The sequence below is a fragment of the Colletotrichum paranaense genome (genome assembly GCF_030867605.1).
Source record: "Colletotrichum paranaense strain IMI 384185 chromosome Unknown Scaffold_3.1, whole genome shotgun sequence".
Lineage (NCBI taxonomy): Eukaryota > Fungi > Ascomycota > Sordariomycetes > Glomerellales > Glomerellaceae > Colletotrichum > Colletotrichum paranaense.
In genome coordinates, this window is record NW_026848961.1 from 1,464,074 (window position 1) to 1,488,594 (window position 24,521).

General features: G+C 54.2%; 8 protein-coding genes across 8 annotated transcripts; 5 read left to right on the top strand and 3 right to left on the bottom strand.

The window, feature by feature from the left end:
- Positions 1-2,456: 2,456 nt before the first annotated feature.
- CPAR01_04043 (bZIP transcription factor) lies at positions 2,457-4,263 on the top strand (the record flags this gene model as incomplete). The annotated part of the gene is made up of 3 exons (XM_060488325.1): positions 2,457-2,541; positions 2,667-3,885; positions 3,945-4,263. 3 exons carry the CDS (start codon positions 2,457-2,459, stop codon positions 4,261-4,263), a joined length of 1,623 nt encoding a protein of 540 aa, XP_060352531.1.
- Positions 4,264-5,405: 1,142 nt separating this feature from the next.
- On the top strand, positions 5,406-7,072 carry CPAR01_04044 (uncharacterized protein; the record flags this gene model as incomplete). Its single annotated transcript, XM_060488326.1, has 4 exons — positions 5,406-5,496; positions 5,551-6,360; positions 6,412-6,580; positions 6,634-7,072. The coding sequence occupies 4 exons, from the start codon at positions 5,406-5,408 to the stop codon at positions 7,070-7,072; spliced, it is 1,509 nt and encodes a 502-aa protein (XP_060352532.1).
- A 1,083-nt stretch (positions 7,073-8,155) lies between these two features.
- Positions 8,156-9,086, top strand: CPAR01_04045 (uncharacterized protein; the record flags this gene model as incomplete). The annotated part of the gene is made up of 2 exons (XM_060488327.1): positions 8,156-8,402; positions 8,527-9,086. 2 exons carry the CDS (start codon positions 8,156-8,158, stop codon positions 9,084-9,086), a joined length of 807 nt encoding a protein of 268 aa, XP_060352533.1.
- Positions 9,087-9,780: 694 nt separating this feature from the next.
- CPAR01_04046 (endoplasmic reticulum vesicle protein 25) lies at positions 9,781-10,836 on the bottom strand (the record flags this gene model as incomplete). The annotated part of the gene is made up of 4 exons (XM_060488328.1): positions 9,781-9,799; positions 9,873-10,176; positions 10,322-10,448; positions 10,624-10,836. The coding sequence occupies 4 exons, from the start codon at positions 10,834-10,836 to the stop codon at positions 9,781-9,783; spliced, it is 663 nt and encodes a 220-aa protein (XP_060352534.1).
- A 534-nt stretch (positions 10,837-11,370) lies between these two features.
- CPAR01_04047 (glucose N-acetyltransferase 1) lies at positions 11,371-12,319 on the top strand (the record flags this gene model as incomplete). Its single annotated transcript, XM_060488329.1, has 6 exons — positions 11,371-11,380; positions 11,440-11,445; positions 11,517-11,618; positions 11,702-11,842; positions 11,929-11,994; positions 12,057-12,319. 6 exons carry the CDS (start codon positions 11,371-11,373, stop codon positions 12,317-12,319), a joined length of 588 nt encoding a protein of 195 aa, XP_060352535.1.
- Positions 12,320-12,978: 659 nt separating this feature from the next.
- On the bottom strand, positions 12,979-16,077 carry CPAR01_04048 (uncharacterized protein; the record flags this gene model as incomplete). Its single annotated transcript, XM_060488330.1, has 1 exon — positions 12,979-16,077. The coding sequence occupies one exon, from the start codon at positions 16,075-16,077 to the stop codon at positions 12,979-12,981; it is 3,099 nt and encodes a 1,032-aa protein (XP_060352536.1).
- A 3,780-nt stretch (positions 16,078-19,857) lies between these two features.
- On the bottom strand, positions 19,858-20,316 carry CPAR01_04049 (uncharacterized protein; the record flags this gene model as incomplete). Its single annotated transcript, XM_060488331.1, has 1 exon — positions 19,858-20,316. A coding segment is annotated over one exon (459 nt), but the record flags the coding sequence as incomplete, so codon positions are not given.
- A 409-nt stretch (positions 20,317-20,725) lies between these two features.
- CPAR01_04050 (agmatinase 1) lies at positions 20,726-22,314 on the top strand (the record flags this gene model as incomplete). The annotated part of the gene is made up of 8 exons (XM_060488332.1): positions 20,726-20,866; positions 20,920-21,016; positions 21,068-21,158; positions 21,221-21,304; positions 21,355-21,584; positions 21,636-21,938; positions 21,995-22,110; positions 22,180-22,314. The coding sequence occupies 8 exons, from the start codon at positions 20,726-20,728 to the stop codon at positions 22,312-22,314; spliced, it is 1,197 nt and encodes a 398-aa protein (XP_060352538.1).
- Positions 22,315-24,521: the final 2,207 nt, after the last annotated feature.

The window sequence follows — 24,521 nt, forward strand, 5'->3', positions numbered from 1 at the left end:
CGTAGACCGGCGGGATCGTGATGGGGGATGAAAACTCTTGCTCGAAAAGGAAATGAGCATGTCGATCTCTTCACCGTAACGATTTACCTGTGGCCAGATTCTTCCGGGAGGCCAGCAGCCGCACGCTTTAGACATCTAGCAGGGAACAGGTGGCAGGTGGTCCGATGGCGTTGACTGTTCTAGACTCTCGCGAAAGGTGAGATGCAGGGCAGGGCGATGCGAAAGGCCGGGTCGAGGCCATCGTTGACCTGTTTTCTTGCTGTTTGGTGGACGAGGATAAATAGCAGTATTCGTAGAGAAGAGGGTGGCTCGCTGGGCGATTATGAAGGAATGGGAGGTGGATGTTCTGCCGACTCGTGAAGTCAGCACGTCAGTTGCGCAAGCCCCACCTGGAGCGGCGCTTGACAGTCGAGGCAAGGCCCAACCAAAGGGAAGAAAAAGAACAAAAAGAAGAGGGACAGGATGCCATGGCCCTCGAATGCGACAGGAAGGAAAAGTGATGCAATCAATGCAGGGGTCGGAAGACTTGGGGGAGGGGACCACCGAATGGAGACGTGCAGCCACAGTAGAAAACGCTGGCTGCACATACTGGCTGGGTGGTGCCAGGTGCGTTACGATAATGAGGGGGGAATACTTGGGCCACCCCCCGGACTTGCATTTTCAACCAACCGGCAACTCTCACTGTATGGTAGCCGGAGCCTGATTGGTCAGCTCACGTACAGTGTGTACAATTATGCCGCCCGTGTTGGCGACGACCGCCTGATTTTCCACATGTACCGTATAGTGCGGATAACCTATCAGGCTGACGGAGGACGGGACGGTGATAGCAGCGTGGAAGAGAAACATTTACGTGCCGAGCGTGGGAGGGAAAACTCAGCATACTCTACTAGGCTCTACCTCACGGCAGTCTGAAGACCTCAACAGCGAGCCAAGACATGATGGTGGTGTTGGCTGTGGTCCGAGGCATTGCAACAGCCACCTCTACATCTTCCTTCAGCTGATAAATCAAGATAAGGCGAAGACGAAAGAGACAGAGTGACCACTCAAAGGCAAAGATGTGTCCATAGATGGAGAATGCGAACGAGATGGTGCGCGGCTTCGGCAGACTCGTCTGCCGTCATTCGCCTGAGGCGATAAGATGGGATGGAGTCTGATGTACGGAATAAAGGTACACATGTTGAGTCGCTCTACACTCCCGTCACAGTGCCCTACCGAGACTACCTAAGGTACCTTAGGATCTGTGGTCGAACCCCCAGCATGTACAGATAGTTGGGCAACTAAGCCATTCAGACGCTCGAGATAGCTTGCGAAATGCGAGAAGGGGGACTCGATCGAGGACGAAGTGTTGACCATGTCCTCATGTCGGTTGCAATCGAGGCAGCATTCGTTCCTACCGTTCCTACCTTCCTTCTCTCGCGCCATTGTTGAATGCGCGCTACGTACCTGTCCTTCCGCAGAGGTACCTGGAAAAGGTACTTACTTAGGTTGCTGAACTGAGGTGGAATGCCAGACAGGTGTGGTGGGACCATTCCCCATTGGTAAGCCGTTCTTGGACGTCGGGGCATTCGGCGCACAGTGCGACAAATCATTCTCCACAAAAGCCCCAGCGTTTCTCGCAGAACGGGGAAGGGGGAAGAGAGAGAGGAAAAAAAGGTCAGGAGCAACGGATAGCGAAAGGAGAGGAAGGAAGCGCGCAAGAGGAAAAGAGACAGGAAGCCTGAGAGACTGAACGGGGGACCGGGGGGTCGTTGTTGGAAGGGGTGGGCACTGGACGTGGATGGGGACATGGACATGGACGTGGGCGTTTTGGTGTCAGAGTGTGCGCCGCCGCCCACCCATTTTCTTTTCTTTCGTGCGCCCTCGCCCTTTTTTTTAAAATCGACCACCGCGCAACGTCATACTTGACCTGTGACGTCTGCCGTTTTTCTCCCCCGACATCTCACTCTCACAACGATACTCGTTTTGCACCCCCATCTTAGCACGTCCCCGGGTACGCATCCAGACAGAGGCCACAACTACGCAATACCTCTTATCTTTCCTGCTGGCGGCCGTAGAGAAGGAGAGAGACAACTTTTTTTTCTCACCACCGTCGTCGATCGTCGAAAGCCATTCCATTCTCGTGCCGCTTCCATTACAGAGGAGCGCTGCAATAGCGTAGCTGCTGCCTCTGACGGCTATCCTTTTGCTGCCGTCGCCATCACTACTTTGCCTGTCCCTCCTGTACTGCGCAGCGGATTGGTTTCCCCCCGATCTCTCATCGCTTCCAACCCAGATCTATCTTTCTAAGCTTATTCTTCTGCGTGTCCAACTCCTCCTCTGACCTCATCTGGCTTTTTCAACACTACCATACCTACATCATCATCCCTACCCTGCTACCGTCACCTTTTGCCTTTGGCGTCCACCCCACAAACGTCAACAGCTTCTTTCCCCAAATATAATACATCATCGTCGTCATCATGGGGACCTCACCGAACCACGCCTCGACCGGGGGTGATACGAAGTCACCCAAACAGTCCAACAATGCCACTCCCCCACGTCAAAGTAAGTTGGACACCCTCTCCATCGCCTTACTCGCTGATTCTTCACCGAAAGACATCGTCGTTGCTGCCATTATCGTCGTTGTCGTCGTCGTCTTCGTCGTCGTTCACTCGCTTACCACAACATAGACACCATTCCGGAAGTGAAGCAACCCGACCCGAGTTTGAAGCCCGATGCTGACGGCGCGAAACCTCTTGGCCCTCCCCCTCGACCTGGACAGACGACTGGAAATACTCCCGACTACTTCGGCGCCGGAGCCGCCTCTCTCAGTCTGGAGCCCAATCCTTTTGAGCAGTCTTTCGGTGGAGGCGCGCCAGAGACACCAGGTGGTACGAAATTGCCATCCGTTGCTGCTCTGACCTCGCCATCTTCGTTGCTCCCTGGTAGCGGCGCAACTCCATTCAACTGGGGAGGAGGTTCTCTGCGAACCGGTCCTTTGAGCCCGGCCATGTTATCAGGTCCTACCAGTGACTACTTCAGCGATACGCATCACCTTCGTGGCGGATTCCCGACCCCGAACGAATCTTCGTTGAGAACTGGCTTGACTCCCGGTGGCAGTGGTTCCATGTTCCCTGCCCCCAGCCCTAACTCTCAGCAACTATTTGCTCAGCTGGCCAGTGGTGGTGCCACGCCTAGCACCATCGATTTCCACCGCACTGCGTTAAGTGCCGCTGCAAAGCGTGATACGCAGGCCCAGAATCAAAACCAGAATCAAAATCAAAGTCAACCCCAAAATCAGACACAGAACCATAACCAGCAACAGGCAGCTGTGACATCGCAGCCGCAGGAGATGCCTAACGGTGCAACCGCTGTCAAGACTGAGGCAAAGCAGTTCGACCCGCACGATAACGACGCAGCGAACGGTCTGTTCATGCTTGCTCAAGGTGCACAGGGAAGAAACGGTGCTCCAAACGGCGGATTCGCGGCAGCACAAGCACAATCTCAAGCTCACCCACCTCCGCCACCTGCTCAAGGCGTCAACACGTCACCTCAAATGAGTGCTAACGGTGCTGGATCTGTTGGCGCGGGGTCGTCAGTCCGCGGTGTGAGCGAAGGCGGAAGTGCGATGTCGGATGAAAGCGAGCAAGCCCGTCCCGCAGCTAGGGGCAAGGGCAAGCGCAACTCGACTGGCGGCGCATCGACAAATGGCCGAAGAAAGGCTGAAGAGCCACCGGCAAAGGCCCCTGCCGCTAAGAAATCAAAGCCGAATAACAATGTCCCCCCTCCTGATATGATGGGAGATGATAGTCAATCGGATGACGACGATATGAAACACGAGAATGGTGAAGGCGGAAAGTCAAAGATGACTGACGAGGAGAAGCGTAAGAACTTTTTGGAACGCAACAGGTAAGTTCCAACATTCCAAAAGTCGCTCCCGTTGGTACCCCGCTAATCTCTTCATGCAGAGTTGCCGCCCTCAAGTGTCGCCAGCGCAAGAAGCAGTGGCTGGCTAACCTCCAGTCAAAAGTTGAACTGTTCAGCAGTGAGAACGATGCTCTCACAGCTCAGATCACGCAGTTGCGTGAGGAGGTTGTCAACTTGAAGACATTACTTCTGGCTCACAAAGACTGCCCTGTCACGCAACAGCAAGGCCTTCACGGCGCCTTCATGCAACAGGCCATGGAGCCATTCAATCCCCAAATGAATCCGTATGGCATGGCCGCTCCTATTCCCAACCAGCAAGTCTTGGCGGCGGGCCAGGGTGTGCAACGCCGCTTTTCATAGGAGGACGAAGCCTTGTACAACAATCATTTCGAATATGAGGAGTTGGAGGATTCGATCCATCAATAACAACCCGTTGAGGTTGTCCGTCTCGGATAGTATATGGCGACATCGAGATTACGACTTTCATGCTGTTCCATTCTCTGGCCTAGTCATATCTTACGGCTCAACTGTATCATCATTATATACGACATTTTGGCGCCAATATCTTCACTTCGTTTCTACGACGGGGTTGCAAGCAACCAGGGAGAAGCTGCCTAGTAACAGAGGCAGTTTACCTTGAGCAGGTGGAGGTGGGGAGTTTGGCAGGCGTCATTGGCTTGCTGCAATCGTATCAGTCCATCATTGGAAGGGCTAGATACTGGGCATATACATCAAAAGGAGTTCAAGGGTTGGCAAGTCATTTGAAAGGGTGTAGGCGTCGAGGGGTGGTTGATGGGAATAAGCCATCTTCTACTAGCTGATTGCTTTGATTGGATTTATAGTAGCAATGGTAACAAGAGCTGCATGAACGGCAACGCCTCGTGGTCATTTAATTTATGAGATTTCGCCCCATAATGAGTCTTGAGATGATGTATGCGTAGACGAAGATGTATGAACTTTTAACTTATGGTTCTGTACATGCAAACGGTCACCACCATGCCCAGGATACCTAGACACGATGAGCCGCAAACCAGGTTATGACTGAACAAGGTATAGATAGCTAGGCATCGGGACAATCCGTCGACAGTGGTGAGTGGAACCATTACCTACCTAAGGTAACGTATGGAAGTGATGTAAGTGAGGCAGTCGTGTTCCAGGGTTGTGAGTGGTCGAGAGGGGTTTCCCGAAACGGACTAGCGCAACCTTCCGGGTAAACCATCCCTCACTCTTGTAAACAACATCGCAGAGAAGGACCACCCCAACTTCGTCTCGCGCCGCCGACTACCACACCCGCCGAAACGCGAAAATCACGACAGCACCCCGGAGACCATACTTCTCACAAGATTGGAAATACGCAAGACCGCACCAAAGTTTTGGTCGCTTGGGATTTTTGACGCGCCAATTGACGCGCTTTTCGATTGCCTCGAGGCGCGACTTTCCGATTCCTACACCGAGCGCCACCTTTTGTCTCTCGACCGCATGCTTCATTTAACGCGCCATCCATGACGACCGTCATTCGCACCCGTCACCCGTTGCAAGTCATTAGCATGAGCAACGAGCAGCCAGAGAGAAGGAAAAGCAAGCGTCTTGCGGGTGAGTTGGAGGAGCGCGGGGAGGCGGCAAGGATGATGCTAAAACGACGCGCAGCTTCATCGGTTTACGACGAGCAGGATGGCGACTTCCACTTCACGCGCGGATCCAAATCGAAGCGAGTTAAGAACGCAGAACCCGAGCCAGAGCCCGAACCGGAAATTGAAACTGAACCCGCGCCACTACCCCCGAAAAAGTCTGGAAGAGGAAGGCCAGCAAAAGGACGGGCTTCGGCGACAGCGAAGGCGCCCGAGCCCTCATCACCAGTAGCTGCGCCAAAGGCAGCGACATCATCAAAGCCGCGAACGCGACGGACAGCGAGCACGCAGCCGGCGGAGGACGACGAGCTACAACTGCTTCCGCCTAAGCGCACGACGAGCCGAAGCACGCGCAGTTCGACTGGGAAAACAGAAAAGGCAAAGCCTGTCAGGAAACCAGCACCGGAGCCAGTCCCGGAGGAGGAGGAGGAAGAGCACGATGAAGTTGACAGCGCGACACCGAGGGAGCCGGAGCCGGATAGGCGGCGGACGCCACGCGCCATTGAGGAACCAGTCGAGTCTGCAAAAATCACGCTCCCCGTCAGTGACACGCCAGTTATCAATCGCAACAAGGAAATGAGGAAAAAGGGCGGAGGGAATCGTCGGAGCAGCACGGGTATGCGCGGCCGGAGAGCAAGTTCGCTGATTGAGAGTGGGCATAACGCGATACCCCACCGAGAGGTTGAAACTGCAGAATTTTACAAGCACATTGAGTCGGAGGGTCTTATGGAACCAAGACGGATGAAGCAGCTTTTGACGTGGTGTGGCGAACGAGCATTACTGCAAAAACCGCCCCATGGCCAGACAGATTCCAATACTGTTTTGGGTGGTGAGCAAAATTTGAAACCTGGAAAACCCGTGCCCAAGCTAACTTTTCCAGCTCGCTATATTCAGGAACAGCTCTTGAAGGACTTCTCTACAAAGTCAGAATTTTCAGACTGGTTCAGCCGAGAAGAGGAGGGGCCAAAGAAGCCTGTAGTCTACCTCCCAAACCCGCGTAATCTTGAACATCAAGAGAAAATTGAGCAACTGGAACAAAAAGTCAAAAGGTACATTTTCCGAATACCCGATTCATGAGGATGCAGGGACTAACCAATCATAGATTAAAACTAGAAAAGAAGAAATGGCTGGCGCTCAACAAACCTCGCCCGGATATCCCGCCTCTCTTCTCAGAAACAGACACAGCACAAACAGCAACAGCGGCCGACGCATCCATCCTCGAGCCGAATGAGGCAGAAATGTTGAGCTGGCTCACCGACCCGGCATCCTCCTTTGAAAATGTCCGCGCCAAGACGCTCGCCCGCCTGCAAAACACGCAGTCGACGCTGGAGTTTAAGGTGGACCAGCTCGCGGACGGCATACATAAGCTCTCCCAACGCGTCGACACGGCGGGCCGAGAGGCGGATAAGGTCCTCTCTCTCAGCGCCGCGCGGCTCAAGGAGCGGGAGGTGAGGGAGAAGGCCAACGCGGGCACCAAGGAGATGCCCGTCATGGAGGTGCTCCGCAGCCTGGGGAGGATATTACCAGAGGGCGGGGAATAAAGGAACGATTGCTATTACACACACAACGCCGCCGTTTCTCTCCTTCTTTTCCTTTAATGACGACCGACCTTTGAGAAGGGGGGGGGGGTATAATGACTGATATGAAATTGTGGTGGTTGGGTGGGCGGCGAGGTTTATTCCTCTCTTTTTTGAATTGGCTGCCCTCGAAGGGGGTTGTTTATCGAGATGGGGGCCATCTCTGGGGGTGACTGGCAGACACACAACGTTTTCGTTCCTTCTCTTTCGATGCTTGTCTTGGCATGGAATCGGCGCTGGAGGCGGGCTTTTTGGGGATGGAATTTGAGAGGTACAGACTGCATCTCGAACGGAGTTTTCATTTAGCCAAATACCCACATGTTCTTTCGCTGCCCGCGTTTCTGTAGTATGGTCCTGTGATGATGTCGTTCTTGAATGTTTTGGTTCGTCCGTGTTGGGCCGGATGGGATCAACATTGATGTTTGAGGAACTTTCGATAGAGTCGCAATGTGAGGCGCGTTTCTCTTCTATTCGGGTATCATTTCAAACTGTCAGCCATGCAACACAACCAAGCTTTTTCGGTATCACCATCGGAATGCTATCTCAAGACCCTGAAATAGTCCCCGCACCTCCGTATTCTATCCCGGTGCCAATGAGGAAACTTGACTCATTCCGATCTGGATAGTGAGGAACTACGCAAGGACCCTGTTATCAATGCCTTTATTATCTGCAGTGCCAATGCAGTGTACTGTGCACGATCCAAGCCACTTCCGCGTGCACGTCGAGATCGAACCGTCATACAGTGTTGATATCCGTGATATACGGTGATTTTTTTCCTACGGTCCGAGCTCCTATGGCAGCATCGAAATCAAGGGTCTTATACAGTTTTCGAGGCGAATTACGGACGGGAAGTAGTTGCTTTGTTCGTCCTCCCCCTCTACCTCGGTAACGTCAAAACCAACTTCGCACCTATCACAGCGTCCAATTTGTAAGACAAATCCCCAAGACACCCTTCTCACCACCGACAACCTCGACTTTGCACGAGCGCAACGTCGGAACCGACTATTCTCTTCCAACCAACGCCCCGAATCAAATCGCAAAAAAAAAATGTCGACAGTAGCCCGCGCTCTCCGCCCGGCAGCTCGCCGCCTCCGCGTCACGGCGCCGGCACCCACGACGACAGCGGCGGCGCCCCTGATCCTCCGCAGATGCTTCGCCGACAAGCCGCCGGTCTACACCGAGTCCGCCGTCAACAGCGAGCTGGGCGTCGGCGAGTTCGAGGGCATCAAGTTCCGCGTCGAGCCGCTGCGGCGTCAGGGCGAGGATGAGCGGACCATGCGCGCCCGTCTTCTTTGTGAGTGCCTTCCCTCGGCGTTTTTCTTACTCGACTCTTGTTGAGGGAACCATGGGGAGAGAAAACAAATCTATGCAGAAAATAAGATCCCAAGAACTAATCATTGCCCTACGAAAAACAACAGACCAGTCCCGTAAGCGCGGAACCCTCGAATCAGACCTCCTCATGTCAACCTTCGCCAACGAACACCTCCCGCACATGACAAAGTCCCAAATGGCGCAGTACGACCTCTTCCTCGACGAGAACGACTGGGACATTTACTACTGGGCCACCCAGGAAGAAGCCCCCTCCGCCTCGGCCTCGACTACAAAGACGTCGTCCGCCTCTTCCTCCAACGACACGCTCGCCTCCTCCACCGTCAACGCAGCAGAATCCTACCGCCCCGTCGGCTCCGGCGCCGCCTCGACAATCGACTCCGGCAAGACCTCTAAGCCGAAAGAGGATGTCCGTACGCAGGACGTCCCAGGCGAGTGGGCTAACACCGTCGGCTCTTTCAAGGCGCAGTACCGTCCCGTGCCCGTGCGATGGCAGGGTAGTGAAATTTTGGAGATGCTGAGGGCCCATGTGCGGAGCCGGCGTGCGGACGGGACTGTTGGTGTGCACCGGGACGTGCAGGAGCGCAAGGAGGGTGGGCTTGGGTTTATGCCGCCTCTGTTTGACGTTGATAGCGCGGGCAAGAACTAGAGAGATTTTAGATCTCGCTGTGAGATATGCGCCGACGAGTTTGGGGGAAAGAGGTTTGAGACATTGTACCAATATCTATCAGGAAATATCATTTTGGGCGGAGAGGGCAAAATTTGTGGGAGCATGGTACATTATAAACGGCTTCATTGGAAGCTTCATTGCGTGGTATGGGGTGGAGAGAGATAACGTTCACTCAGGAGGTGGACGGGCTCACAGCAAGGCTTCATTGGAAGCTCTTGGCACGTGGAGTGGTATCGTACACATCTGTAATTTGACAGCGATTAGAGGCTGCTAGCAGAGTCTCCAGAATAGACGTGTTACTGAAACAGTGTACAAGATCCAGGAACTCCAGACTGAGCGCTTGGGACCGGACGAAATTGCAGGTATACACCTTAACTCAGGTACACCTTACTTGCCAGCCTCATCCAAGTAATCATAACATGCCATAAGCACAATGCTGTAATGTAATCTGCGTTATATCATTCATGACTTTTATGGTGACCGTCGTATGTATGCATACACTAATACACACTCGAAAACCCCGAGGTGGTTTTTGATGCTTCCGATGGCATCACAGAGACTCTCATCATCACCGCTGTGCGGCGGCGCAACATATCTCTCATCTTCCGTAACTCCTTTACGCTATTGGCAAGCCATTGGCCGACTTCCTTTTCACTTCACCGATATATGGCGTTTAAATCAGGTGCTTGGATCTGTCATAGCATCACACGGTTAGCATGTCCAAAGCTTCTCCGAGAGCACAGCAAAATAGAGCAGACAACAAACCTGAAGTATGCCCGCAGGTACATAATCTGCCAACCCCACAGTCCGACGAGGATGAGCGTCGTGCCGATGCCGAACCACTTGACGCGGGTGTTTGTGCTCTCGTTGGTGTCGCGCAGCTTGTGCTCGCGGGCGCGCAGGTAGTCCATCTCGGTGTTGATCTCGCTGACGAGCTCGTCGATGCGCCTGAGCTCCGCCTCGACGGGCTTGAGCTTCTCAGTCGCCTGGATGGCGTTCCAGTCCTTTGCGTCGGCGCCAATGTCGATGTCGAGCTCAATGTGGCGACTCGTTGCGCCGCTGCGGCCGGCTGTTGGTTTAGGACACTCTCGTCAGTTTTCTTGGTTCTTGTCCCTTTCGTGCAAAGGGTGGTAAAAAGCAACTGGGTAAGTGGAGGGTTCAAGCCATTGACATGGCGATGTGGCTGGTTGTAGGGGTGGGTGGGTGCGACGTACAGCCAGAGAGGATGTTCTCGAAGCAGACGTCGAAGGCAGCGTCTGCGTGGGAGGTGAAGACAACACGCTTCTCGCCGCCTGCAATGTCCTTGGGCTTTCCGTAGTCGTTGCCAACAGCATCCTTGATCTAGAGAGTCACCCATCGTTAGCCAAACTGTCATTGCGACCAGTTTCCTCTTTCCCCCAATCTTCTCCCTTGTTGCTATCCCGCTTCGATCCCCGGAAAGCTTCCATCTCTTCTCAGATCAAGTCCCAATATTGGGGAAGATGGCGTAGGGGGGATAGCAGTTGAGGCCACATACGTGCATGTTGACAGTCATGCCGTCACCCTTTGAACCATCCACAATAGCCGTGACGACGACCAAGGTGTCCCTAGCGACGAAATTGCGAATGCATCGCTCCTTCTTGCCCTCGTGGGTGCTCGTAGCATGCAGGTCGAACCTGAGCGCCTGGGCGCAGCAAGCGAGTAGCACAAGACCGCACACGTAGCGCAGCAATGATGTCGTCGGCGCCATAGCTAATTCGCAGATTTCCGTATCAGATTCGAAGACAAGTTGAGAAAGGGTTCGGTCGATTCGGATGTCGGGACCGTCGTGGTTGAGGAGGAGAAGGGCGGGCGGGGAGAACAGCCGGCGTGGGTTGTTGGGAATTGCGTCGTAAAGGAGCTCCCTGGGCTAACGAGGACACAACTGCGATAGGAGAGCTATGGGCCTCTAGGAACCACCTTTGGGGATTTTTGGAAATCTGTCGCGTTCGAAAAGGCCTGGACCCACATCGAAGACCCCTGTCGGACGGGTAGAGGTCAAGCACTCTGGCCAATTGGGCTCGGTGGGCGGGGCAGCCTTGTGCCTTGGCACTCACGTGAGAGCGACAGCCTCGCAGCTTTTTGGGTGTGGCGTTTGGCGCGTCGGCCGCTCTTCGATATCGCGATGCGACAAAAGCGGCATTACAGCTTCAGGAACACGATTTTTGCCGACTGAACTGCCGTCTGATCGGAACCTCGCCAATCTAATACAGCTTCTTCTCGTCAAAGAGAGACTACCGCCAAGATGCCCAAGTGTAAGTCCCGACCCTCCTCCAAGTATCTTTGCAAACACCCAGCTAACATGAGATCACAGTCTTCTGTACGTCTCAATCAAACCCCGATCGACCGCGAAGCCACTCAGCCGAACTGACCTGAACTCCCCGATTCTAGGCGATTACTGCGATGTGTACCTCACGCACGACTCCATGAGCGTGCGCAAGGCGCATAACAGCGGTCGAAACCACCTGCGCAACGTAGTCGACTACTACCAACGTACGGCTCCTCCTCCTCTTCTTCCCATTACTTGCGCGACCACCACGACACATGAAAGCTAACATGCCCCCTTTCTTCTCCAGAAATCGGTCACGAAAAGGCTCAGTCCGTCATCGACTCCATCACCTCCTCCTACGCCGCAGAAGGCCAAGCGCACAACAACCCAATGCTGCCACAAAACCAGCCCGGATCCGCCTTCCCGCCGCCCTTCCCCTTCCCAGGAGGTTCGTATATACCTCTCCACCCCTTCCAGCGCTGCTATAGCCACGGGTCCATTGCACCAAGTACTAACCTGATTCCTTCTCTCCAGGTGTCCCCCCTCCCTTCCCCGGCATGCCCGCCGGCGCACCCCCCTTCCCTCAAGGCATGATTCCACGTAGGTTCCACCATGAACCTCTTCTTGATAGCTCCCTCACAAACTAACAAAACATCCAATAGCCCCAGGACAAGCAGGCCGCGGAATGCCGCCCATGCCCCCCTTCCCCCCGGGCCCCAACGGCTCACCAATGCCCCCAGGAGGCCTACCGTTCCCCCCGCCCGGCGGTCTCCCAGCCGGTCTCCCCTTCCCGCCCCCGGGCGCGCCGGGCGGTCTGCCCCCCAACTTCCAGTTTCCCGGTATGCCAGGCGGCGGCGCGTTCCCACCTGGACCTCCTGGTGCCTTCCCGCCCGGTGGTGGACCTCCAGGTCAGGACAGGCGGTAGAATGCTTTGCGGCTGTCTTCGTCCACGGCAAACTGCATTATCTGGGCGTGTGTCTTCTTGGTACAAGTGGGATTGGTGTTTAGGCGTCATATTCAGGGCAAAAGGGTGTATCCAAAACTTAGGTTTTTCATGACACGGGCATGGTATATCACATTCAATCAAACACATGGAAGCAAAAGCTCATCCTGCAAAACCGTGAAACGCGGTCAAGCAAGTTTCGTTCCGAAACGCTGAGTTAAATGGTATCTTGAAGTACATTTTTTTTTCTATATGATACAATAATAAGACGTCCTTCTTTATCTGTAGCAGGCAGCGCGCGCGTTCAATCGTTCATCAAAACCCCGATTCCCCGTCCCAAAATCATTGTCATCAATATCGTCGTCAAAGTCTCAAATAGTGGGGAAACCTTGTCATCAAACCCTCCGTCATCAGCTCCGAAATCCGCGAAGAAAGCAATTCTTTGTGTCGTTAACAGGCTTCTGTAGTCGTAAAAATGGAGAAAAAAAGCGTTCGTTCGTAGCAGTCGTGATGATCCCAATTCATTTCCTCCAGCACCCTCCATTTGTGCTTCATACCCAGATATATTACGCGTTGAAAAAAGTGCTCCAGACAGGATCATCATCTGAAGTACTCGGGAAATTTTGTACGTTGCAGTCGCATCAAAAATGTGCGACCGGTAAGCTGTTTTGTTCGTTTGGGGGGCCACGGTACGAGTTCCGTCGAAGGACGTCACCCATGCCGTCTCTTACTTCGCGCGGCCCGCTGATCTTCTGCCTCAACTCCTGGGTTCTCTTCTCTCGCTTACGCTCATTCAGCTGTCGCGGCAGGTTTTGCAACCCTTCCAAAGTGCCCGAAATCGAAAAACGACGTCTTCGTTTCGGGGGCCCGTCTGCGTCGCGATCGTCGTTCTGCCTCGTGGAAGGCCCCGAGGTAGGTGGGGATTGGTCGCGGAGCGAGTCGAGGCTGCCGCGGCGTCTCATCACCCGCAGATTCCCGCTGTCTGTCCGGCGAATGGTTCGGCGGTCAGGCTCGTTTTGAGCTCCAGAGTAGACGTCATCCTCGCCGCGAGCAGGAAGGATTGCAAACGTCTTCTTCACCCGCTCGCTAATACGTCTTCGCGGGCTTGGCCTATTGTCAATGGGAGGGTATCGATAGACTTGGCTAATGGGCTCATCCTCCATCTCCCTCTCCCACACATCGTCATCCTGATCCGAGTACGCAGGGCGCCAGTGCGGATGCAATCGGTCGTCCTCGGGGGGCGGGGCCATGCATTCCGGGCACGAGCATGGCTCTTCAACAGCAGAGTGGTCGTCACCACGAGCCCCAGAGCTTGATCCTCTTCTCGTGAGAGAAAAGGTTCTGGTAAGGAGCCCAGGTCTGCCACTCTTGGGCGGGTACGTCTCCGAGTTGCGTCGTCGGACCAATGCCCTTTTGATGGCAGATCTACTCCGCTGAGGTTGCTCCTCTTCCATCGCCTCGAAATAATTGCCCATGTTGCGTTGTCTCTCATGATTGGGGGTTAATCCCGAAGGCGTCGCGGGGATGAACTGAATCGCAGGAGGATTAATCGGAGGGACTGGGGGAGCCGCGCGAGGATTGCGAAGCGGTGAATCTACGTCGTCCATGGAATGCTGAGGTTGCGAGGGTGTGATTGGGCACTCGCCGTCTGGACCTGTGGTGATAATCGTCGGCCCCTGGAGCGTTTGCGGCAACTCTCTTTCGGTCTGCGAATCCTCAGAGTCCTCCGACGGCTTGTTGGAATGGTTGACGACAAGCACAGATGAGTTTTGATGAGGGTACAAGCTCACAGCCTTGGCCTCAGACACTTCGGGCGCAGTACCGCTTGTTTCCACCGAAGCTGCTGAGAAAGGCGTATTTTGCGTGGATAGTCGTTTACCAAAGAAGGGGTCACCGTGACGGTCCACATTGAGTTTATGGTCTCGGTGATGGTGGCCGTTATCAGTCTCAGAGGATGTCGCTCTTTGGAGGGTCAAGGCGGGTATCCTCGTTTCATGTCCAGGCTGTTGATTCAACAAAGCGTTCTGAGATTTCAAACTTTCCGCGGTGAGCGAGCCAGCGCGGGAAGTATTACGGCTGGTCGGAGCGGATAAAGAAGAAGAACGCTTCGGGATGATGGGCGGATAGTCAATCGTGCGTTGGTCGGATCCATCTGACTCGGACATTGAGCGCAATTTTCGCCCTGGACGTTCGAATACTGGTGTAGGCAAGTCGTGACTTTTCGGACCATTTGTGCGAGTCGCTGAACCGACACTGGTACTTCTTTTGGATCGTCTACTGCTGGTTGATCTGAGAGACGGCTCCCGACTAGATCTGGATGATCGACGATCGGGGACAACAATGACTGGAATGCCACCGCTCTTCCAGACTTCTCTGCGTGCTTTGCTACTTGAAATCGAGTTGAAGGTGGTGTTCGAGGCATAGCTGTCATGACGGCTTTCGCTAGGACGAGTGAGCGCTCTAGGTCGCCTCGGGCTTCCCTCCAACTGAATAGCCGAGTTTGTGGCAGAGCTGAGGGGAGACAGATCAGAGCCTGAGTCCCTTAATCCAAATTGCTTCCGGACATGCCTAAGCGTCTGCCTCCTTTGGGGGATTGAGGGAGCTTCGACTAAGATTGCCTCAACAATAGTGGACGCAACCGACTTATTTGATTTTGCAGATTTCGCAGACATTCCCGACAGCCTGCGAGAGTCCGCGTCAGCTGTTTTCCCTGGGGTTGAGGTATTAGGCCAAGCGATTTCGCTAGGTGCATAGAAGGCTGCCCTGTCTCGTTGGGACATAGCGCGCACCGCCTTGGCAGCGTTTGTCGGTGTGACAACGCGATCTTCGATGATTTCAACCCTTCGTCTTCCAGTCCGCGGCGGGGTTTCGGGCTTAGTACGCCTCTTTCTTACCGTGACATTTCTGCCCAGGTTGTCGTCCCACTCTTGTTCAACTTCGTTGTTCGAGGCCCATTCTCCGTCAAAGGTACCAAAGTCTGCCTTAGCCTTGGGGGTCGGAAGGTCCTCAGTAGGTGACTCCAGCCCCAGGCCTAAACCAACTGGAGGCGACGTCCTCACCTGAGGCTCGGAAACGCGACGAACCGTGTTCTGGGATGTTCGTGCTGAGAGGATATTTGGCCTCACAGTCGATTGCAAGTCCTCTTCAGAGGAAAAAGGCTCTTCTCTGGCAGTTCGGAAAGACTCAGTTCGCGATTCAACGGTAGTAGCTTTCGATACTGTGCGGTCGATAGGTATCGGTCGAACAACCTTGGGGCGAGTAGCAGGTTGAGGAGGCGTCACATCTGGCGTTGGTGGACTTTTTTGGTTCGGAGGAGTGGCTGGGGCGCGCGCTGGAGTTGTTGGTGTCTGCGATTCCGGCGCATGAGGTTCGGCGGGCGCTGGGCTTGGATGCTGGATCGAGTGAGTGCTCGATGAGGTTCGCGAGTGGGAAGGCGGTGTCGGAGGCAAATCCGGGCCACTGCCTATCCGCTTAGGTTGGTGTCTCAGCGTCTGGGGGCTTTGCTGTTGCGGTCCTCGCATTTGCGATGCTACGGCATCCACGTCGAGGTCATATTTCCTAGGCGTCGACCGCACTTCATAGGAATGCGCAGAGTCGCTTGCATGTCTCCTAGGGTGTGGCAGTACTTTGTGCTTTTTGAACATTCTTTGCGCCTGCAAGCCGTCTGCAGGCAAGGTCGATACTTGTTTCTTGGATCGAACCGACATGGCGGTGGAGTTGAGGCTCGTAGCAGCAGCCATTTCAGAGGGCGGTTGTTGAAATGCGTTCCAAAGGCATGCGACGCGCTTCAAATGCACACACGATGACCCTTCGCAGGTTAGCGAGGATGGGAGAGGGCCAGAGTTCTTTGCATGCTGAGCAGAGTGAAGTTCATGGGCGTGTTCGTGATTGAGATGAGGAAGCAAGTGGCCGACGGTACGACTTTGTACAATTCGGAGTGCCGAGTGAAGTGAGGTGAAGATGGAAAACCCGGTGGTGGTTGAGACGTCAAGGTCTTAAGGGTAGGCGTGAGACATTGAATCGAAAAGACTTGGTTGGTGAGTCGCGTCAGAGTCCAGTGGCGTGCAGTGACCGATGGCAGTCTTGAGAGAGAGACAACAGAAGCGATGAGACGGAGCACAATCCTCAAGTTGGTTCAACCCAGCGATATGAGACGGAATCTCTCTGGTTGAGGTAAAGGGTACGTGGTCGCAGTGGTCACGATGTACGGCCCGTGTTTTGTGCTGTGAAGAGAAACAGAAGGAGGGGGATAAAGCGAGGACGAATACTCGGGCGTGGGATGCGGTCCGATCGGGTGCAAGTCGCACAGACCGACGTAGGGAGAGGAGTAGGGGGCCTAGACTGAGAGAGGACGGGACGATATGTGAGATTGACGCAGCGCTTCAGCCGGGCTTGGTGGAAGCGTGAAAAGGAGGGAAAAGAGGACGATCCAAGGCTTCCTGCAACCTGCGGACGGACGCTGGCGCTATTTTGGTGCAGGACACGGCTTCAGGAGGTTGAGACGACGGAGACAAGTCGACGGTTGTGAAAAAGACAGACGGGAAGGATGATTGGCAGGGCGGGAAAGGGTCTGACGCAAATGAAGAGGATGCGCCCTCTGGCCTCTGAGGTGGGAGAAGAGAGACAAGGGCAGATCAGAGCAGCGCAGAGCAGAGCAGAGCAGAGATGGAGCGGCAAGTATCCGGATGTGAGAAGATTGGTGGTGGCCGAGGGTTGCAGAGGCGGGCGAGGAGGAAAGCTGGCGATAGGTGCAAGAAAGAAGAATGGCGGGGCGTTGCGCGCCGGTAAATGGGTACATGATACTTACATCATTGAGGTGCTAGGAACCCTACCTAGGTAAGGTACCTTACCTACCTTACCTTAGGCATGTATTTAGGTACCCAAGGTGAGGTACTACGTAAGGTAAGGAAGAGAGGTCGAGGTGAAGTGAGGTCAATGTACTGTTTCTACTACAACTGCTTGCAAAAGTACATCAGGGCCGCATCTCAGTCCGATGGTACGTGGGTCCAACCTGTTCGTTTCTTGACGGTTGCGCGCGAAAAAAGACTGGGCAGCCCCGTCGCAAACTGTGCGTGTTCCGCGTGGACGGTGGATTCGGGGCCTTTCCAAACCTGCCGAGTCAAGGAGATTCCTAGTAGGTTCCTCCTGTCAGGTAGCAGTCGCGCTCCAAGTCTGAAGTCCAAAAGAAGGCAGAGAAAGTTGGCGAGAGAAAATTCGGGTGGCGGGGAAAGGAACGAACAGCCAGGCAAACTGCCCTATCTCAGCACTTACGTATTCCTAGCTAAACCTAAGAGACCTCAGGTTAAGGTAAGGTAAGTATCCAGTAAATTGCAAACAGCTTCTTGCACAAAGTTGTTTCACTCCCCAGCCATGGTCCAAGATACTTGCACTTGCAGTTCTCTACTGTGTACTCTCTCCTCCGTATGAGCACTACTGATATCGTCGTCCCCCTCCCCCCTTTTGTCGTCCAGTCGCATCGAGTTCGTCTCGTGGTGCACAATTCTGCCAGGATACCAAGAGGTAAGGCGCGTGTGGCCCAGCAGCAGTAGCTCCGCCAGGGGGGCCGAATGAGGAACTCTTCCACCATCCCAAGTTCCCAGCTGTCGCCGTAGCGCACTACGCGGGCTCAAGTCGGCCGGGAAAAACGGGGCCGGACCAGTCCGCCCGCCAATAAGTCAACCTGCACCAAGGTCGCAACGGCCGTTCATAGGTTAGAACCTGCTCGATTGGTTGCATCGTGCTGCACGCGTGGTTTCCTTCTTCTGCAAAGCCATGCCAACTTTTCCTCTCTGGCGTAGGTAGCTAAGTGTACTCGCCTGCTTTTCTCCCCTTGCCGACCTGTTTCTGTCTCTGTCTCCCACGTAACCACCCCTTCCCCCCTCTTCTCTCCTCAGTAGGTACTCAGTTGTATGTGCGGAAGGTATTCTTGTGCGTGTGCGTCTGTCTTCGCCTTGGGTCTTCCCTCTCACCAACTCCAACATGCCTTAAGTAGGTATTCCGACCGATTCGGCCACATGTTCTGCAAGCCACATCGCCCAATAGGGAGTCGCTCGCACTTTCCAGCCCATAGGTATGGATTCTGAGAGCTTGTGCGTGTCAAAACTTTTTGATGAGGCATCCTTCCTAGTTGGCTGAGAGAAGACCGGCGTGGCATCCCACGTATCTCTTAGGCTGCATATCTTGCGGTAAGCTATTTCCGTGCCCGGTTGAACGACGCCATCTGGCCTCCCGTATGAATCAAAATCAACGCAGATGCAGCAACAAAGAAGTCGTAACCACTTTTCCCAGTGCTTGCCCCAGACAAATCAGAACTGTGCAACTTGGCGTCCTTCTCTCAGACCTGCATGACCTCCAACAAACCCCGAGGCGAATCAGCGACCTGCCACGGCTTGCTGCATGAGACAAGGTGCAGATTTGGAAACAGAGCCACTGCAAAGGATGCACAGGGAGCCGGGGACGGCAAATTGACGTGGGAGAAAAAAATACGATAGGCAGCGCTGCCATGATTACAGAGCAGCAGCCATAGTTCAGCTCGCCCCGCTGAGGTGCGAGAAGAAAGGAAGAAAGGAAGGAAGAAAGAGAGAAGAAAATTGCGACCCTGCCGTAGGTACTGCGCAGTCATCATCCTGGCTTCGGCAAATGCTGTTCTGACAAGCTGTCGCGCAGGGTATTTCGTCTTCCGTGGTTGCAGTTTCCAGAGTCCAGCCGATGTTCCGCTGCAACAGTAAAACATATGACCGTACCGCGCATTTTTGTCAGTCGAAGAGGTGCCGGATTCGGGTTGTTTCAGCCGGGGCAAGCTCAACGGGCGCGGGATGGCGCCGGGGCGGAGCACTCCCGGGCTCCGCCGTGAACGCCAGGCCTCGTCAGGCGAGAGTCGGCCCGGTGTGGGTCGATAATCTCACCAAGTTCCATGAGCGGCGATGCCATGACGGATCCGGCACCTCAGCACGTGCTGATGAGCCGGAGCAAGGGACAATCCTCCGTTGACGTTTGAGCAGGTAAGCTGTGCAGCTCACTGCAGTTTGGAGAAGAAACCCTCAGGTTTTAAGTACCTACAGCTGAGATCCTGGGCGGTGGTCGATGCCCATGCTTGGAATGACATATCGTCCTTATCGATCTTAAGAAGTCATGACATGCCGCCGATGAAGCCGACTTCCGGGCAAGTGTCGTACCTTGCTTATCAGGTCTCCGGACCCGGCCTTGCAACATGTCGCATATCATCGCCGTTGTCGATTTCTCTCCAGGCGAGAGTGTGCATGACGGGTTGCAAGTGCACCGAGGTGGCCGTTACTGCTTGTTTTCCTATTCGGGTAAGCGCCTAGCACAGGTTGCATGTGTTAGCGTGCCGTAGCTTTATCTTATCAGCCCCGCGTGGGAGTTGCTGCTTTGCCCCACGTCATCGACGAGGACTCCCATCTGGAGGAACCTTCTTCACCAATGCATTTCTGAAGAACCAGGACTCTTTTGGAGATCGGAGAAGCCTTCTTCGCTCCCAACGACTCATGAACTAATGTTGTTCAGGGCCATCCCATTGGCTGAGGTGACTCTGCTCGTTCAAGCTCAACAGGCGCTTCCCCGCGGAACCGGGTTGGTGCTATCGACGCTACAGACTTGTTCTTCAAGACCTGGCCGAAGGCCCTGCAGAAGGTGCATCTGGGGAACCGATTCTGGCTTATCTCGTTCAGAGTTTGCATCATAATACCGACAACACTCCAACTTGACCCCGCCCTGCTCACAGCATCCAGACCGTCCATCCTTGGACCTAGCATCCTAGGAACAGACACTTGGACCGTTCTCCCCACGGCAATGGCTTCGCCGACGGCGTCTTGTTGCCTGGGTAGTAGGCAGAACCCTGTCACTACATGCAGCACCGCTTGATCTGAGGGTTCTTCGTCTGGAGTGCGGTGGCCGGGTACTCCAAAACTCGAAGCCAATCGATGCTCGAACCAAGCATCTTCGCTGATCTTGCAAGCATCATGACATTGGAGAAGGGCGGAGGGAGCTTTATCTCTTGCCCCGCACTGCCAACAACGGTCTGCCGCGGCCCTGGTCTTTACCTAACGCCAACGCGTTAATCGTTTTGACCGACACTGCGTCTGATGGTTATCCATTGACCAGTAAGCGTCTCAGGGAGCTCCTGTGGTGTGGCTAATACGTCGACGATAAGCTTGCGAGCCGGTCCTGGGGCCATACCTGATGCCCACCATAAAACCTCATGCGTGGAGAAGAGCTGTCGAACTTTGGCCAATCTGCTTCTGACATAGAACGGGACCTTGCAGCTCGCCGAGATTCATAAAGTCAAGGCCATTCCCCTTCATGACCTTCTAAATCTGTCCCGAGCAATAGCTGCAACTTGAATTCACCATACCGTCAACTGTCAGCACCATGGTCTCTCGAAGCATCCTCGCACTCTGCCTTGCGGCGGCCGTTTATGGTCACGGAGACCACGATGACCACCAAAAGTCCATGTCCGGGCCTCATCAGTCCCTTTGGTACAACACGATCCCAGGTGACGGCGGTACTCAGGTATTTAGAAACGCCATTGACCCGGCCCTCGAGCGTTGTCTTACACATTATAGGCCGACTCTGTATTCTCGGGCATTTCCACGTTTGGTCGCCTGCCGTACCAGCCATGCCTCGGCGCAAAGAACGTCAAGTATGACATTGCATTCATCGGTGAGTAAGGGCGGAGAGCAGTCAACCGTGAATGACACTTACACCACGCAGGAGCCCCCTTTGATACTGGTACTTCATACCGCCCCGGTGCCCGTTTTGGCCCGTCAGGAATTCGTCAGGGCTCGCGCCGTCTGAACCTCTAGTAAGTCTATGTCTACTCCGGGATGCTGGTTCCGCGCGAGGAAGGATACTTACACCGGACAGCGGAGGTTACAATGTGCCATTGGCCACAAACCCGTTCAGCAGTTGGGCTACTGTCCTGGACTGCGGAGACATTCCCGTCACATCGTGAGAAGCCACCACGTACCTTGCTCATCCGCTTGCTAACTCAAGGCAAGATACGACAATACGTGGGCTCTGCACCAGATCGAAGAGGGGCACTTTGAAATCCTCTCGCGCCAGCCTGCCACAGATGCGGCGAAGAAGGGACCTGCGAAGAACGAGCGCACCCTGCCTCGTGTCATCACCCTGGGTGGTGACCACACCATCACCCTACCCCTGCTGCGCTCTATCAACCGTGCCTACGGTCCCGTGTCTGTCATTCACTTTGATAGTCATCTTGACACCTGTAAGTCAACTGATCCCCAAAGGCGCAAGTAGGGAGACTTACATCTTGCAGGGCGCCCCAAGGTCTTTGGCGGTTCTCCTTCGGAAGTTGCCAGCATCAACCACGGCACCTACTTCTACCATGCCGCTCAGGAAGGTCTGCTGCGCAACGACTCCAACATCCACGCTGGTATCCGCACGACGCTCAGCGGCCCTAGTGACTACGAGAACGATGGATACTGCGGCTTCGAGATCGTGGAGGCTCGCGAAATTGACAAGATCGGCACGGATGGCATCATTAAGAAGATTATTGACCGCGTCGGCACAAAGAACCCCGTCTACCTTTCTCTGGATATCGACACTCTTGACCCTGCCTGTAAGTGATCGAATGTGTGAAACGTTTAAAGAATATTAGCTAACCGTGACGCGTAGTCGCTCCCGCTACCGGCACCCCTGAGACGGGTGGCTGGTCCACTCGCGAGCTTCGCACCATCCTTCGTGGGTTGGAGGACCTCAACCTGATTGCTGCTGATATCGTGGAGGTTGCTGTAAGTTTCCTTCGTGAATGCTATTGCTACTGGGGACAATGTAACAGAAGACTAATTCATGTGCAATAGCCTGCTTACGATACGAACGCCGAGCATACTACCATGGCCGCCGCTGATGCGCTCTATGAGATCATGAGTATTATGGTCAAGCGCGGCCCCCTCAGCGCCATGGTAAACCAGACCGAGGTCTACGAGGAGCTTTGAGGGAGAAGCATTGCAGCATGATGACGAGGAAGAAAAAAGACAGCTCTCTCCCAAAGGAAAGGCGGGGATTGAGGAACAATCATGGTGGGATGTGGTCCTCTGGAAGGTACAGGCGTCGTCGGAGGTTGGAGTTATGACTGCAAAAGTTGGTGGATGTTGCGGTTCATAGGTGTGCGTTGGATGTAGTCAATGAATGAATGATTTCTCAATCTGAAGAGTATCTGAACCCATCTGCATGGCTCCAGACCATCCTAATAGACAGCCAAGTCCACATCGAAGGTATAGATAGTACATTGCAGCAATACGTGCTCAAGAAAGAGTCACGAGCATCCAAGTGAACTTGGCCTACCTAAATCTCAACAGCAGAAACGACACATGCTTTCATCGATTGACACAACTTTGCCGCATCAGCTGATGGAACCCAATATTTCCACGGTTCTTACTTTACCCCTCGCCTCGATAGCAAGCCCGCAGCTGGAATTTCAGGCCACCGCGTTCCGAACGCGACGCGTCGTGCTGCTGTACCGGAATGTTCATATTCTGCCTTATCCAGAGCTTCCGCACAAGTTTACTGCGTCAAGACTTGGGAGAAGAAGCACAGACCCGCACCTTTCGGGAGCAGCGGGGCGGCCTCCATAATCGCGACAGGGACTTTAAGTGTTTCTATTTTCGTCGTAGGGCTAACCTGGGCTGTACGGATAGGTAGTGCGTAGGGCGGCACGCGCGAGCTGCTAGCGATGAAGATGGCCGGGGGCGCATTCCAGTGGGCTGGTACGCCAACTGCTGCTAGACTGCGTTGCTTCACGGATACTTTGAAGTTTGCGCAACCAATAATTCCACGGGTAGAGGATGCATTTCCTAATGGGCACTTTATTAGTCAGGTTTCCCGTTCTTGCGAAACGAGTTTAGAAAGAATCGATGACGAGATTTTGTCATGGACGAGCGCTGGCTGTTCTCGATATTCAGGGCGTGTATAAGCCATCCCGCCCGTCAGCTCTTCTGGATACGGCCGCCACGGAATCGGATTTCGTTGAGCTGAAGCCACGAGGCGGTGTTCTCTTCTTCTTTTTCTTGCTAGATTGGTTGGGCCTTGGTCGGATTGTCGTACGAAGAAGCTCTCAGCTTTACCGAATAAGGTTGCTCAGATGGTTTAGATCGGAAATGGATTTCGGCGCACTGAGCAAGTGTAGCACGAAGCAAACTATGGCTGGGCAAGCGGCCGTTCGTCCGCAAAAGGTTCAAACTGAATGACAGGTGAGAATCGCTCATGCACACAATCTCCTGTCCCCCTTTTTCTTTTTCTTTTTCTTTTTCTTTTTTTGGTCTTCCCGCGCGATCAGAGTACGAAGAAGAGCTGGCGGCGATAATGGCGTGGCTTGACGGTTGCACGTGTATGTCTTTCGATCCACCAACACCCCCTTCGCAACCGTTCTCGGGTGTTGGAATGTGCGCGAGCGGCACCCCCTCCCTCCCCGGCCACTTTCAGGTTTGCATTCGTGTCAGTTGTCTCAGTCTTCGTTAAAGAAGTGGTCATACTTTGGAAGAATCTCGTGTCAAGCTTGCACCTCTGCACGCGATTGCCGGTGGCTTGATATGAGCTGTGTCCGTATGGTCAGCTTCGCGAGAAGAAAATACGGTAATTGTTTGACGTTCGAATTTCACCTTGAGGCAGAACCAAATCCCAGGTCTTGTTGATCTAAAATCTGTTAAAATCTGTATCATATCCAAGATGGGAAGTATGGTGAGCAAGATGCAGATTGCAGGTTCATCCCATGAAGGAATGTGCTGCAAGGAGGGGTTGGAAGCTTCGCTCGTGATGTCAGTGATGCAACTCTGCTCTATCGAAAATGCCTCTGCTTCCTTCTACAAGCAACACGCGGCCGATAGTAGGGACTCCAGGGAGCTGGCACGAGGGGGTTAGTTCCCTTTGACCTGCCATCCCATGCCTATCCCATTCCTCTCCATTTGCTCCCTCTCTGCATGCCGCGACAAACTTACTCACCCCGGTCGTTCCGGGATTCTGGTTGCAGAGGTAGACGCAGTATCGCGGAAACCCGCCCAGACTGCGAGGGCAGATTCAGATTCGGATTCAGAGGCAACCAAGTCTCATTGCCTTTTGGAGACGAACTAGAAAGAACTTAACCTTCCAAGAAAAGACGCCGACGGCAACCCGATTCGCCAATCGGCAGACCCGCCAGAAACACACC